The sequence below is a fragment of the Pagrus major genome, chromosome 5 (assembly GCF_040436345.1).
Source record: "Pagrus major chromosome 5, Pma_NU_1.0".
Taxonomy (NCBI): domain Eukaryota; kingdom Metazoa; phylum Chordata; class Actinopteri; order Spariformes; family Sparidae; genus Pagrus; species Pagrus major.
In genome coordinates, this window is record NC_133219.1 from 6,621,836 (window position 1) to 6,634,902 (window position 13,067).

At 40.7% G+C, this 13,067-nt stretch overlaps 1 protein-coding gene across 2 annotated transcripts; it reads left to right on the forward strand.

Annotated features, from left to right (window-relative positions):
* Positions 1-299: 299 nt before the first annotated feature.
* Positions 300-10,019, forward strand: asb6 (ankyrin repeat and SOCS box containing 6). Of its 2 annotated transcripts, XM_073465335.1 has the most exons (7): positions 300-325; positions 813-962; positions 1,142-1,287; positions 5,635-5,741; positions 5,836-5,944; positions 6,035-6,121; positions 7,640-10,019. In XM_073465335.1, exons 2-7 carry the CDS (start codon positions 853-855, stop codon positions 8,359-8,361), a joined length of 1,281 nt encoding a protein of 426 aa, XP_073321436.1. In that variant the 5' UTR covers positions 300-325; positions 813-852; the 3' UTR covers positions 8,362-10,019. The 2 variants fall into 2 exon arrangements, with proteins under 2 accessions (XP_073321436.1, XP_073321437.1); XM_073465336.1 differs by lacking the exon at positions 300-325 and having other exon boundaries at positions 811-962.
* Positions 10,020-13,067: the final 3,048 nt, after the last annotated feature.

The window sequence follows — 13,067 nt, forward strand, 5'->3', positions numbered from 1 at the left end:
GAAAATTACTTTTAATACTTAAGTAACCATTTAATATCAGATACTTGAGGACTTTATTCAAATACTATTCATATGGGTGACTTTCACTTCTACCAAAGTAATAATTTAAAACTATATATTTACTTTTTCTCAAGTATGACGTTTGAGTATTTTTTTTACAACACTGGTTAATACTAAACTTTAGTTTCAAATGTAGAAACATCAGCCCTTTCGCTATTGCTTCAGGATAAAGCGGAAGTGGAACCTTCGTTACCCTTGTGTTTTAAAGGGGAACGAAAACAGCGTCGGACTGATATGGGCGTGGTGGAGCTTTCCTGTTTTGAAGGTAAATGACTGGCGTGACTGTCAGAGTGAGTTTGTATTAAGTTGGCTTGTTTGATATCTTAAAAAAACCTTACATTAATAATTTAGCAAGTGAATAGCTGTACATTGAGCTAGCAATGCTAGAGCCGAGTTTGATGGCTAACATTTGCCTTTCAGCTAACAATAAAACTTTTCTCTTTAATCATAAATGCAGCTTTGGCAAGTTAGCTAGCCAAATGTAACGGTAAACAGCTGCCGGTAAAAATAAAGTTGAGCTAACGTTCCGTCTTGATAGCAGAAATGACAGATGTACCCATTAGTGTGATATGATTTTCTATAAAGCCTATACGTTAGCAAGTCAGCGTCAAGTGCCATCCTTTTCCAAAACACATTTGTCAGCTGTATTCAAGAGATAACGTCAGACAAGTTGATCTGATGTGACCTGCACCCAGCTCACATTGGCACGCCCTCTGTTTATAACTTCCGTATTGTTTCGTTTTGTTTTTTAGTTACTGGTTGAAGATTCGTGTCGTAAAGCGCGCAGGAGCCATGCCTTTCCTCCATGGGTTTCGGAGGATCATTTATGAGTATCAGCCGCTGGTGGACGCTGTCATGAGCGTTGTCGGACTGGAGGAAGGAGATGGTGGTCGCGATGGCAGGTGATACTGAAACCACAGTTTTATTTGACAGTCAGCTGGAAAGTGTTGATCTGTTGTTTAATTGGCTGTTGTATGTATTTACACTAAAGCCATTGTGTTATAACCTCTGCCAGTGCTAAATGCATTTGATGGAAACACTGGTGGCGTTTCATACACTTACATGAGTCTGCTCTGTGCAGCTCTCTGGTGGAGCTTCTGGAGCGGGAGTCCCAGTCAGAGGTGTTTTTGGAAGGCATCAGCTATGCTCTGTTTAAGGTGGCCGAGCAGGGGCTGGTGAACGCTGCTGAAATCCTTCTACGCTTTGGAGCTGATCTAAACTTTGAAGGTGAGAAATGATGTGTGAGGATGCTTTAAATACATCGTTCAAGCACATGAAAAAGGAGCTGTCAGCCGGAGAAACCAATCTACTTATATGAGCTACTCTGGATGACGCACTCAGTCAGCATTTCTGTTACACTGAGGCCCTGTTCCCACCTGGTATTATCATCCGTTCTGAGTGATCCGATCACAAGGGGACAGCTCTAAGTGCGTCCGTTCCCACCTGGCATTAACATGCGTCTCCACATGCGTCTCCAGTCAGTATTGGTTTGGATCTCACTCCCCCATTCTATATGCAAATAAACACGTGCATCATTTTCGTTTGTGAAGACCAAATGTGTTTTTTTAGGCAGCAATGCACTAAACCATGTCTAGTCGACCGGAAAAACGAAGAAGAAGGCCATTCCTGACTGTCGAAAATTAAAAGAAGAAGAACACTGGACAAATCACAACAACACAGACCGGCAAACCAAGTTAACGAAGATGTTTGAGGCACTCGTAATATATCTCCATGGGCTCTTTGAAATTCTCAGATGCCATGGACAAAGCCAGCTTACACAATTTGAGAAACAACTGGAGATGAGAAAAAGTTTACTTAGGCTTTGTACATTCAGTTTTATGCTCATTTGAGTGATCACTGTTAATTCTGTCACCTCTGTAAATTGAGTACAGTACAATCACTAAAACATTTGTTTGCCTTTATATTAATGAATGAATTGTTTTGTTTGGTCACAAAAATAAAGTTGAACTACCGTCATGTGAGCATAAATGCAGATAAATTCATTAGTATAATTTGGTTTTCTGTAAAGCATTAGTCACACTTCCTCTACATTTGGGACTTATTTCTGTTCCAGGAGTTTTATCGTCTCCAGTTGTACACCCTTAGGGCCAATAGCATGTGGCACATTACCGAAAATAAAAATAAAAATAAAAACAAACAATAGGTTTTTTAGGGAAATGTACTTTTCCTAAAAAAGATTTTCATGGTACAATAACTGTCTCTGAACATATGATGGTTTCATGGCATATCAGAATCAGATTTTGTCAGTGCAGTAGTGTTACAACTGTGCAAGATGCAGTCACAAAACTTTACAGGTGTAGTTAAGATCAAAATGATGGCTGTGGTCCAGCCCATGAGTATTGACTACCACTTGTGGGCCAAATGTGGCCCTTTGACCATTTTTTTAGCAGACTGTTTAGCCAATTTATTAGTTCGATATGTTGCTAAGTACAAAAATACTCTTATTTCATTAAAAAGTTTTAACCTAGGCTTTTTAAGCAGAGGGAAGTTAAGAGACACAAATTGACAAGCTACTTCTAAGATTAACGCTAACAAAGCAGAAAAAAGGTGTATTGTTTTATGCATTTTAATTCAAAGCTTAACAGTTCAGACATAAAGTTCTATATTCTTTATGTCTGAACTGTGAAGCTTTGAATGTCAGGCCCCTTGGCACTTCACTATTTTTTCCAAATCTGGCCTCTCTATAAAAGAAGTTGAATAGGCCTGGAGTACGTCAACATGTTGGCGTGCAGCACGGCTGGTCTCTAGTTATCATTATAATCAGTTATAATGACGCTTGAAGCAATGAAACAGGAAATGTCTTTTGGTAGAACAAACATTTTATAATTTTACAAAAAAATGATGTCCTGACAGACATGAAACTTATTATAAACTTGAAATATTTTTTACCTAAAGACCCTGTTGCAATGGGATCACACCAGCCACGATGCCCGTCAACACAAGTAGTCATTACTATATTACTATATGAGTACTCGGTACTGATGGGTAGGACCATACCCATCTTCAAACTTGGCCTTAATTTTTATCTCAACTACACACCTGCATAGTTTTGTGACTGCATCCAGCATGGTTTCGATGCTATTAGCTGGCAAAAATCTGTTCACAGACAGACAGACAGACAGACAGACAGACATATAAACACTTGGCAAAATATTCAAAACTGCTTCTGTGGTAGTTCCCACTACAATGGTTGTCTCCAGGACCACATTCTGCCGTGATGACACACACACACACTCACAAAGTGAAGACATTACCGGCCCACGCTGTCGCGACTGGTAATAACATTGACACAGTAGAATTCAGGACCATAGATAGATAATCATATTCACATGATAACTGTCAATTTTCATACCACTATAGGAGGTGAAACTGGTATACCACTGCAACCCTATCTGTATCCCTACTACTAGCACTAAAAAATTGTCATATAAGCTAAAAAAGACAGTTAAATGAAAGATTGCACTAAGAACATGAGTGGATCTGCCATTTTCACATTTTATTCAAGGAGCTGTAGTGATAAATTAAGCATATTCACTTGTCTATATGCACTTGAGAAAATAAGCCTCCTGGTGGAAAGTGCAGCATTTCTTGCTGCTGTCATGAAACCAGCCAGGGCTCATCCAAACTCTGCTGTGGTGACCTCTAGTGGAAGCAAAAGTGCCTTTCCCCAGGGACATAATTAGTGGATCCTGGCAGAGGCAGCTTCATTCATCTTTTACTTTTCTTGAATGCCTCTTTCCAGAAAGTTAACACTGACAAATGCTCCCACATAGCATGCAAAAATGTTCCATTTCCTCTGAGTATTTGCATTCCTTTGCCCCCATATTTAAGAATATGCTGTCTGGTGCCAGCTATCAAGAGAGGCACTGTGATGAAGCGTGAACATATGTAGTTATGATAGATACAAGTCCCATACGTGGCAATTAATAATCTGGGCACTGATAATAATGTATACATAACAGACAATTTGTGAGGAATAAAAAGACACCTGCAGTAACAAGCTGTGCTCTCTGCTGCTGGGAAACCACAGTGAGTTACAGGTGCAGTTATGTTACATATGAAGGTTTATTAGCTGCTTTCATATTGGATTGCTGCCAGCTTCTAGGGGGAGAGAGCCTAACACACAACAGCTTGAGAAAAGACTAGCAAATATTCACCATTTATTATCACATATGCTGCATTTGAAATTTGTGTTGTTTGTTGCCCCAAAACATTACTGAAGTGTTGTAGCTCACAGCTGTTCTATTGCTTGTGTATTGTGGGGTTTCTGTTATTGCTTCTCCTTTTAGATATTTGTTTTTGCTCTCTGTGTTTCTTTGTGTTTTCTCTATTTGTAATGTGTTTCTGTGCTTGTATTTGTTGGTGAATATGTTTCCTCTGTTAGCTTGTGTTTTCTCAAGAGGAAGTTATGATAGAGTTTGTTGTAGCGTTGGCCCAATACTGGATTTTCTCACTTCGATACAGTACCTTAGAAAATATTGATATTCAATACTGTTTTCGATACCATAGGGAAAAACTTACACAACATTGAGGACATAAAATTTAGATTTTTTATTAAAAGATAAATATAACGAGGCTGCAACATGACAACGAGGTACAACTTTTCTTTTCTTGGCTAGTAGCAGAGAACAGACTGGCTGTTAAGCCACCCATATAAACAGCACCTACGTAAAAGTCTTCAAGTATCTGATATCAAAAAAACTTATAGTAAGTACAAATTATGCACTTATTTATTTATCTATGTATATATTTTATATAATTTGTCGACCAATTATAGGCCTGGCTGATTATCTAATCTGATATCCAGCATTCTTCTGGAAAAAAAAAAAAAAAAGTCTGGTTGCTGATTAAATAAATGTATTTAAAAAATGCCCTACTTTGGCTCTGATGCAACATACAATCCACAAAGTAACTGGTAATTGGAGTTAGCGAATAACCACATTAAAAGTATAATATTTTCTTTCAAAATGTACTAGAGCAAAGTATAAATTAGCAGTGAATGACATTACTCAAGTAAAGTACAAGTACCTTGAAATTGTACTTAAGTACATTACTTGACTTGTACATTCCATCATTGGAAATCAAAGAGTGCTACAGTGATACTTTAGCTACTTAAATGACTGACATGATCAAAATTATTGGCAGTTGTTTTTCTGTCATTGAATGGGTTCAATAATTACACACTGTTGTCTGCTACCTCACACTAATGTCACACTTTTTTTAGAAACATTGTTTTTTGTATCTTTACATCAGGATTTAACAGTAATGATTGTGTGTGTCAACCTGCTCTCAAAGAGAAGAGAGAGCGAGAGCGCAGCTAGTGCCTGTTCATCGATACTGGAGAAAATGAGTATTGAAACACTTTATTCATAAAGTTCAGAATCAGTGTGTTTCTGGAAATTTATATTTTAATAACACTAGTTAGTTGTGTATCCTGTGTGTTTGCCCATATACCTAAAGCAAAATTAGTTGTATCAGAAATCTTAATCCGTCTGATTTTATATTTCATCCTTGTGATACAGACTCAATATAATCTTTGTGTCTACTATGCAGACCCAGTGTCTTACTACAACCCTCTACATATAGCAGTTTTGAGGAACAGGCGGAACATGGTGAGGCTGCTGGTCGGGCACGGAGCAGACATTGAAAAGAGAGACAGGGTGAGGCAGCTTTGCACTTGTGTTTATGTCCTCTCTTAATTTCATAGTATCTCCACTGTTTTCTCAGCATTTATGTAAACAATCTACTTGGCAGATCCATGAGAGCAGTCCTTTGGATCTCGCCAGCGAGGAGTCGGAGAGGCTGCCCTGCCTGCTGACCCTGCTTGATATGGGTGCCGATGTGAATGCGAAGGATAAACATGGTAAATTTACATTAGCCAGCCTAATTCAGAAGTATTCATTCTTACATTCATTCATTCTGAAAACTGATTTCTGTGCTTTATTCACCAAAGGAAAAACTCCTTTGCTCCATGCCTTGGCGAGCAGCGACGGACTCACGGTGCACAACACTGAGAACATCCAGCTGCTCCTTCAGAGAGGTACCGACTGTAAAACGCTCTTCATCTTCACTCCTCGTCTGCTTTTGGTCATTTAAATATCCTATCAAAGAGGATCAGGGTTAATCCACTACAGTCAGAAGATGTGTTAGTATACACACGTAGTATACACATTTTTAGGTCAGTGGTTACCAGGCTAAAATATTCACAAGCAGTTGTCAGTAACTATGTATGCTGGTGACTTTCCACCACCATGGCCTGACAAATGGAGATTTTTCATTTTGCCCTCCAAACATTTGTTTTCTTGTGTCAAAGTGCGAGTGAGACATACGCTATGAAATCTGATTTTAGTGACCAGTGTGTCTGGACAGAGACACATCTGGAAGAATCTGATTTGAATTGCATTTCAACCAACTCAAAATGTGGCTCTGATCAGATTTCCAAGATCGCATTTCATGTGGTTTTTTGCTGTCCGGACTTTCTAAAATCAATCTGGATACAATCTGGATATGCCAAAAAAATTATTTGGGCTGGCAGTCTAAAGAAGGCCTAAAAGTCAGGATATCTCATTCTCTCCTTTAGAATTTTACTATTTTCTCTCCCTCCCTGTTTTTCTGTCAATCTTTCTAGCAAGTCCTTCAACTTTGTGCATACTAAATGTCCGGAGTACCCTTTTACCATAAGCAGCAAAAAAGCTGTAAACGGTAAATAGTCAGTAGTTTTGTTAGTTTTATGAATTACCTTAACAGTTACTCAGTAGTTAAAAGAGTTATTGATAAATATTATCTATTGATAAGTAGGGTTGGGCGATGTCTGCCGAATTGGCATATGACGATGTCGACAGTGAAACATCGTGATGGACGATGACATTGTTGTTTATGAATTTGAGGCAGCGTGTCCCCTCAGTGTTGTTGTAAGGCAGCATTTGCATATTAGCTCACCACTGTAGCCGCCGCTGTTTCCCACTGTTGCTCTGTCATGACTCTCCAACTGTGTCACCCTGCAGAGAAAACCATCTCCCGTTACCACCGACATACATCCCTGTGCCAGGTTTAAAAGCGTCCTCGTCTCTGCACCACATGTCCATCACTTAGCTTTGTTCAGCCTCATATGCATAAAACAACGTTGGCCGAATAGCCAAGGAAGCTAAGCTAAGAAAACTGCATAAAAATGGCACGACTGAGAGAAACAGCGGCCCACTGCTGCCACGAATTTAACCGAGTGTCTTGGGTTCGCCGAACTGAGCTGGTTTAATAAGAAAATACTAAACGGGACATGGAGACGTAATGTTAGTGCACTGAGCAGCAACATACTTCTTTTCATTTCCTCTCCCCACATATCACAAACAACAACAACAACTCTTGCCCTACGGCAACTCTGAGGGGACACGCCTCTTAACTGTGTCTCTGGTGGGGAGCCTTTTCAATCACGATGTTACGATGGTCAGGGATAATCCTATTGATAAATCGGCTTATTTCAAATTCACCATCTAAGGCACATGTGCACGTAACTGTAGTTTGCTCACAGATGTGGTTCTGAGTGATGTTTTCTTCACTGCAGGTGCTGACGTTAATGCTGCTACTGTAGACGGTGAAACAGCTGAGTCCTCGTTGGTGTTTCTGGTTAAGGAGGCCCTGGAGGCCAGCGTGGAGGATGCCGCTGAGATTGGTAACTTCTGCTTGAAAACCACACAGCTGCTGCTGGCTCACGGTGTGGACCCCAGCTGCTGTCTGAATGAGGATGGCGAGCCCTCCCTTACTCAGACAAGCCTGGAGCACTTTGACCTGCTCTTCCCTCTGGCTGTACTCATAATCCAGAGCAGAGCATCTTTGGTTTGCTCCTATCACGGCGGCTCCTGTTGGTCGGGTTATAGCCTCCTTTTCCAGCGGCTCCAAACAGCCCTGCAGCAGTGCTCTGATCAAAGTCACGCCTCCGAGCTCCTGGAGCAAGCTGAGGTGCTGCTCGACTTAGCGAGGGTAGACATCCCAGCTCTTCATCTGCCTTCCAGGCTGGAGCTCCTTGGGCCTGGTCAGGACTCTCACCCCTACGCTGAGGCACTGGTGGACCTGCACAACCGCGTAGTGGAGCACGAAACAAGCCCTCCTGCTCTGCGATGTCTTTGCAGAGCATTCATAAGGAGCCACCTACAGCCTTGGCCCCTGGAAGACAGAGTCAAAGCCTTGCCTTTACCAGACAGACTGAAAGACTTTCTTCTTCCTGAGCACACATATACCCCGAAGCCTGGCTGGGACTGCTTCAAGCCCCAACATAGCCAGCGCTGACTGTATGAGCTACTAGCTGGTAGCGTTTGAAATAAAAAGGGAAAAAATGCCCTGTGAATGAACCTACAGTAAATGATGAAAAAACGCTGCGGCCCATGTTAAGTTCTTATTTTGTGTTGTCTGTGCCAAATTTAGACAAATGTGTATATGTTTACGAAAAAGGAAGAGTTCATCCATACATGAAAATTCAGTCATTATCTTCTCACCCCCATGCTGATGGAAGGTCAGGTGAAGTTTTGTAGTCAACAAAACATTTCTGGAGCTTCACAGCAAAACAGAGTTGCAGGCTTCTCCGAAACAGCTGGAGTAGCTGGAGACTTGTTTTAAAATGTAAAAAACAACTGAACAACAGAAAATGGCTCCATACAGCTTGTGCGGCGTTATCCAAGTCTCCTGAAGACCTGAGATCCCAAATTGATCTCAAAAGACATTACTTACTCCCTCAACGCGTGGTCGAGCTCGTGCACCCACTTCAGACTGGGTGAGCTTTTAGCTTAGCAGCTACAGTGAAGCTTCAGTTTAAAAAAAGGCTAAAATATCGCCTTTTTAGAACAATTTGGGATCTCTTTCTGGTTTTAAATAACAGTTAAACAATACATTTGAAACCTCCATTAAAAAAACAATGAATATTTAATATCAAAGAAACATAAAAGAATATTCAGCTATGAATAAGTGAGGACACAAACCACTTAAAGCATTTTGAATAAAAAGGCCGGAACGCCAGAGATGGTGATGGTGAAGCCAATCGTCTGCTTTATCCCGGCTGATCCAGGGAGGATATCAACCAATCGCAATGCAAAACAGCTGAGATTCACAAAAGTCTGAACCGATTCTGTGTGGCTGCAGACAGACTTAAAATAAATATAGAAGAGTATGATAATACACTAATGCACAAGATTACCAAGAAAGGTGAGGTATCCAAACGTTGCAGCACTCTGGATTGAGCTACAAAACAAATTGTTGTTGTGAAACTCTGCTCCTGTGTAGTACAAGTATAACTTGTGGGAATAAAGCACTTTCTTTTGGTCTTTGTTAGCCCGGATTAACTGTCTGGGGCTGTTGCCAAGATGGCTGCCGAGTGACAAGACTTTCCTAAAAGGACTTTTTCTCCCTTTGGAATGCAGGGTTCAGTTGGACTTTTTTTACATTTTAAAACAAGACCTCAGCTACTCCAGTTGTTTAGGAGAATTCTGCAACACTGTTTGACTGTGAAGCTCCAGAAATGTTTAGTGAAACTGCGACCTACTTTCCATCGACATGGGGGTGAGTAGATAATGACTGAATTTTCACTTTTGGTTGAAATATTCCTTTAAGACACAAATTGATGTCTGTACAAATTAGCCTTTGACTTGTAACTAAGTTTTCACTGTTATGGTTAAACTGCTGTATAGTCAACTAAACCATATTCATGTGTAAAAGAAGTTGCAATACACCACAAAAGCCACCAGATGGCAGTGTTGTTCCTGCATATCACAAGCAGCTCAGATGTCCAGGTCAAAGATTTAGTTATTCACAGAGCAGCCTATTACAGTTGTTCCAGCGCAGGAGGCTCCATCTATATTTTATCTCCTCAACATGATGATGCTGTATTGTGGAAGTTGTGTATCTTCTTTGTAAATTCGAAGGAGACCAATAAACGGCAATGTGTCTCAACATCAGTTTCTCGTGAGGCTGTTATATCCTGTAAGAGCAGTTTGACATTATTTCATATTTATCAACATATTACTGCTTGTGACTGACCAGGTAGGGGCAGTAAACTCACCTGTTATAGAGGAATATTTGGAGCTATATATTTACCTCGTGGTTGTTTTCATACACCAAACATCAGTTGAGTGAACGCTGAAATAAAGAAGCAGGAATAAAATGGTCCACTCACCAGGAGGAGTGTGCTTGTAGATGTTTTTACTGTGACATAGCTGCAGTGGCTGCTGGTGTGGAAAGTTTTACGAAGCATTCTTAACGCTTATGTTTAAATTCAGATGGATTTAGGGCCTTTTTCTTCTTCTTTTGCTTCCTTATATATGAAAAAACTATTTTCACATACCCACTATTCTTTTCACCCCATCTTTGGTAATAAACCAACAGAGCCTTAAAGAAATGTGCTATGATGGTACGGGAACACCATAGGGTACATATGTGTTTGCGTCCATGTGCGTGTGACGAGCAAACTAAATAGGACATTGTGTTACACAACTAACCCCTTCCTGACATTGCTGAAGCTGGAGTGGCTCCAAGGCTTGCGAGCGCTCCAGCTCCTCTTGGTTATCTAGGTCACAGCCTCTGAGGAGTAGAGCCTCGGCAGCAGCAGCAGCAGCCCTGCATGACACACGCTTCACTCTCCTGTCTGTCTCAATCTCTTGACAAAACCTCAACACTGGCCCTGGTCGAATGAGGAGGAGGGAGGGAGGGGGTTGCAGGAGCAGTGAGAGGGAAAAAAAGTTAGAGATGGTATAGGTGGAATGGTTGCAAGAGCACTCATGGAGGACGCATGGAAATGGGAATGGCAACGTTGGATTACATTTATACAATACACTAGCTGTAGGAACATAATCCACCCAACCAACAATCACAACGCTGGGAGAAAAAAAAAAAACAGCCTTCTTCCATCCATCGAGTCCAATCCCTGCTCGTAGAAGGCGATAGAATAGAGATAGTGGGGGGAGGGCTAAGCCAGTACTCTCCATCCAGCCTTTATTGGAAAACTGTGCGAGTGAAGCTCGGTACTGAAATTAGTTATTGATCTATTCTCTCCCTGAAGCCCATGGGTCTTTCCCACCACACCTGCTCATTCTCTCACAGCCTTTTCTTTCACTGGCATTCGCCCATTGTATCTTTCGACCGCGTGCTTCGAGCTTGTGTGTGTGTTTTTGCTTGTTCTGTAGCTCTTTTATTTTCTTCAAGTCATCTTTTCATACAGGCAAGTTCTTCCAAAATAAGATCCTGATAATATCTGTTGGAAACTGAAACCTGGTTGTTTTCTGGAGGGTGGCAAACAGCTCAGAACTTTGGACAAATAAACACTCTTTGATGCTTTTAAGGGGCACCATGTAGTTTTGGAGAAAACATCTGAACTCAGAATCTTAAAATGCACAATAATAATGAGGTAATAATACAATTTTTTTTCCCATAACTGAATAAACAAGCTGTCCTCAGAGGAAAATAAGGTCCCCAGAACACTGTTTGAAGCTAGAGAGGTGGCAGGGTCCGCCACATATAAAGAAAGTAAAACAGTATGAAACTGTGTTGTTCTTTCAGATCAGTTTGTTTGTTCAGTTTATTCAGCCATGAAAACAAAGACAGTTAGATTTTTTTATGCCTAAACAAAGTAAATAAACAATGAAGATCTTTCTCTTCTGATTAAAATGTTGTTCCCCAAAACTACTCAGTGTCAACAAAGTAAACACAATCATTTTGAAATAAAAACCTTATGTAACATGCTTCGTATGTTGCCCATTCTTTCTTTCAGTTAGGTATTATTTCTTTAAATAATCTCTCTAATTCTTTGTAGTCCAGTTCTTCAATTCATTTTCAGCACTACAGACTGAAGGATACGGAAGTCATGCTTGAGAAATACAAACTGAAGTGCAAGGACATTTAAAAACACATTCTTGAGTAGATGATTTGAAGGATAAAGCCACGAAAATCAGATTTAATTCTAGTAAGTCAAACTAGAACTCAACTTACTGAGATGAAATCATAAAAATAAGAGGTACTAGGAAAAAAATGTACTACTGCGATGTCGCATGAGCCATGAGCATTCACCCTGAAGAGTAAATCCTTTTTTCTTTTTTTTAAATTGGACCATAACCATTTTAAAAAATGTTCTACTGCAATGTACCATGGGAATAAAACATGGAGAGAAAATGCTTTTTCCTAAAATAAAAATGAACCAAAACAGCTTTATTTGAAATCCAGTTGAATAATGTCAAATATAATGCGTTTTCTTTCCCCCTTGTTCATGTTAGGTCTTGTTGGTTGAGTTCCTCATCTGGCCCTAAAATTTTCATTTACCACCACGTCACCAGCTGAAAGACATTGTGCTCTACTCGGGGCCTTTTCTTCTTCTATAGAGCGCAGCCTGAGCAGAACGTGCATCTCCGTGTCTTTCACTAGACATTGTCTAGACACGGGATAATTGCAGACATCACTGAACGCTCAGCTGCTGCCTGAAGCCTCATGGGAGTTGAGATGGACTTTGGAGGGAAATGTCCAGCAGTCAGTGAGGGGCTCTCACGCACACACACACACACACAGACACAGACACACACGCACGCACCTTTAGATCGTGTGTTGTACATCTACGTTGCTGCTTGTGTTTGCTGGTGTGAAGGCAACGCATGGATTCAAATGTGTGGGAGAGAGAAAATGAAAAGAGAAAGAGAGCAGACATTGAAACACAGTGTTCAGAGCCGCAGATGTGGTGACTTCATCAGAAAAAAATGTACCCCGTCCTACTGCTCTGCTTGTGTTGATGGAGCTCTCCAAAAGTAATGGCTGGTAATGCTAACACGAACACATCAACATATTCAGCACTTGACTTTATCTCCTATAAGATAACAGTTTTTTTGGCCCAGGCGCTTTTAAATTTGGGGGTTTTGACTGGGTGTGGGGAACTCTGTGTGTGTGTGTGTGTGTGTCTGTGTGCGTGAGTGCATGTGTGTGTGTGTGTTGTGGGGGGTTTGGGTAGGTCTCTGAGAGATGGCCGC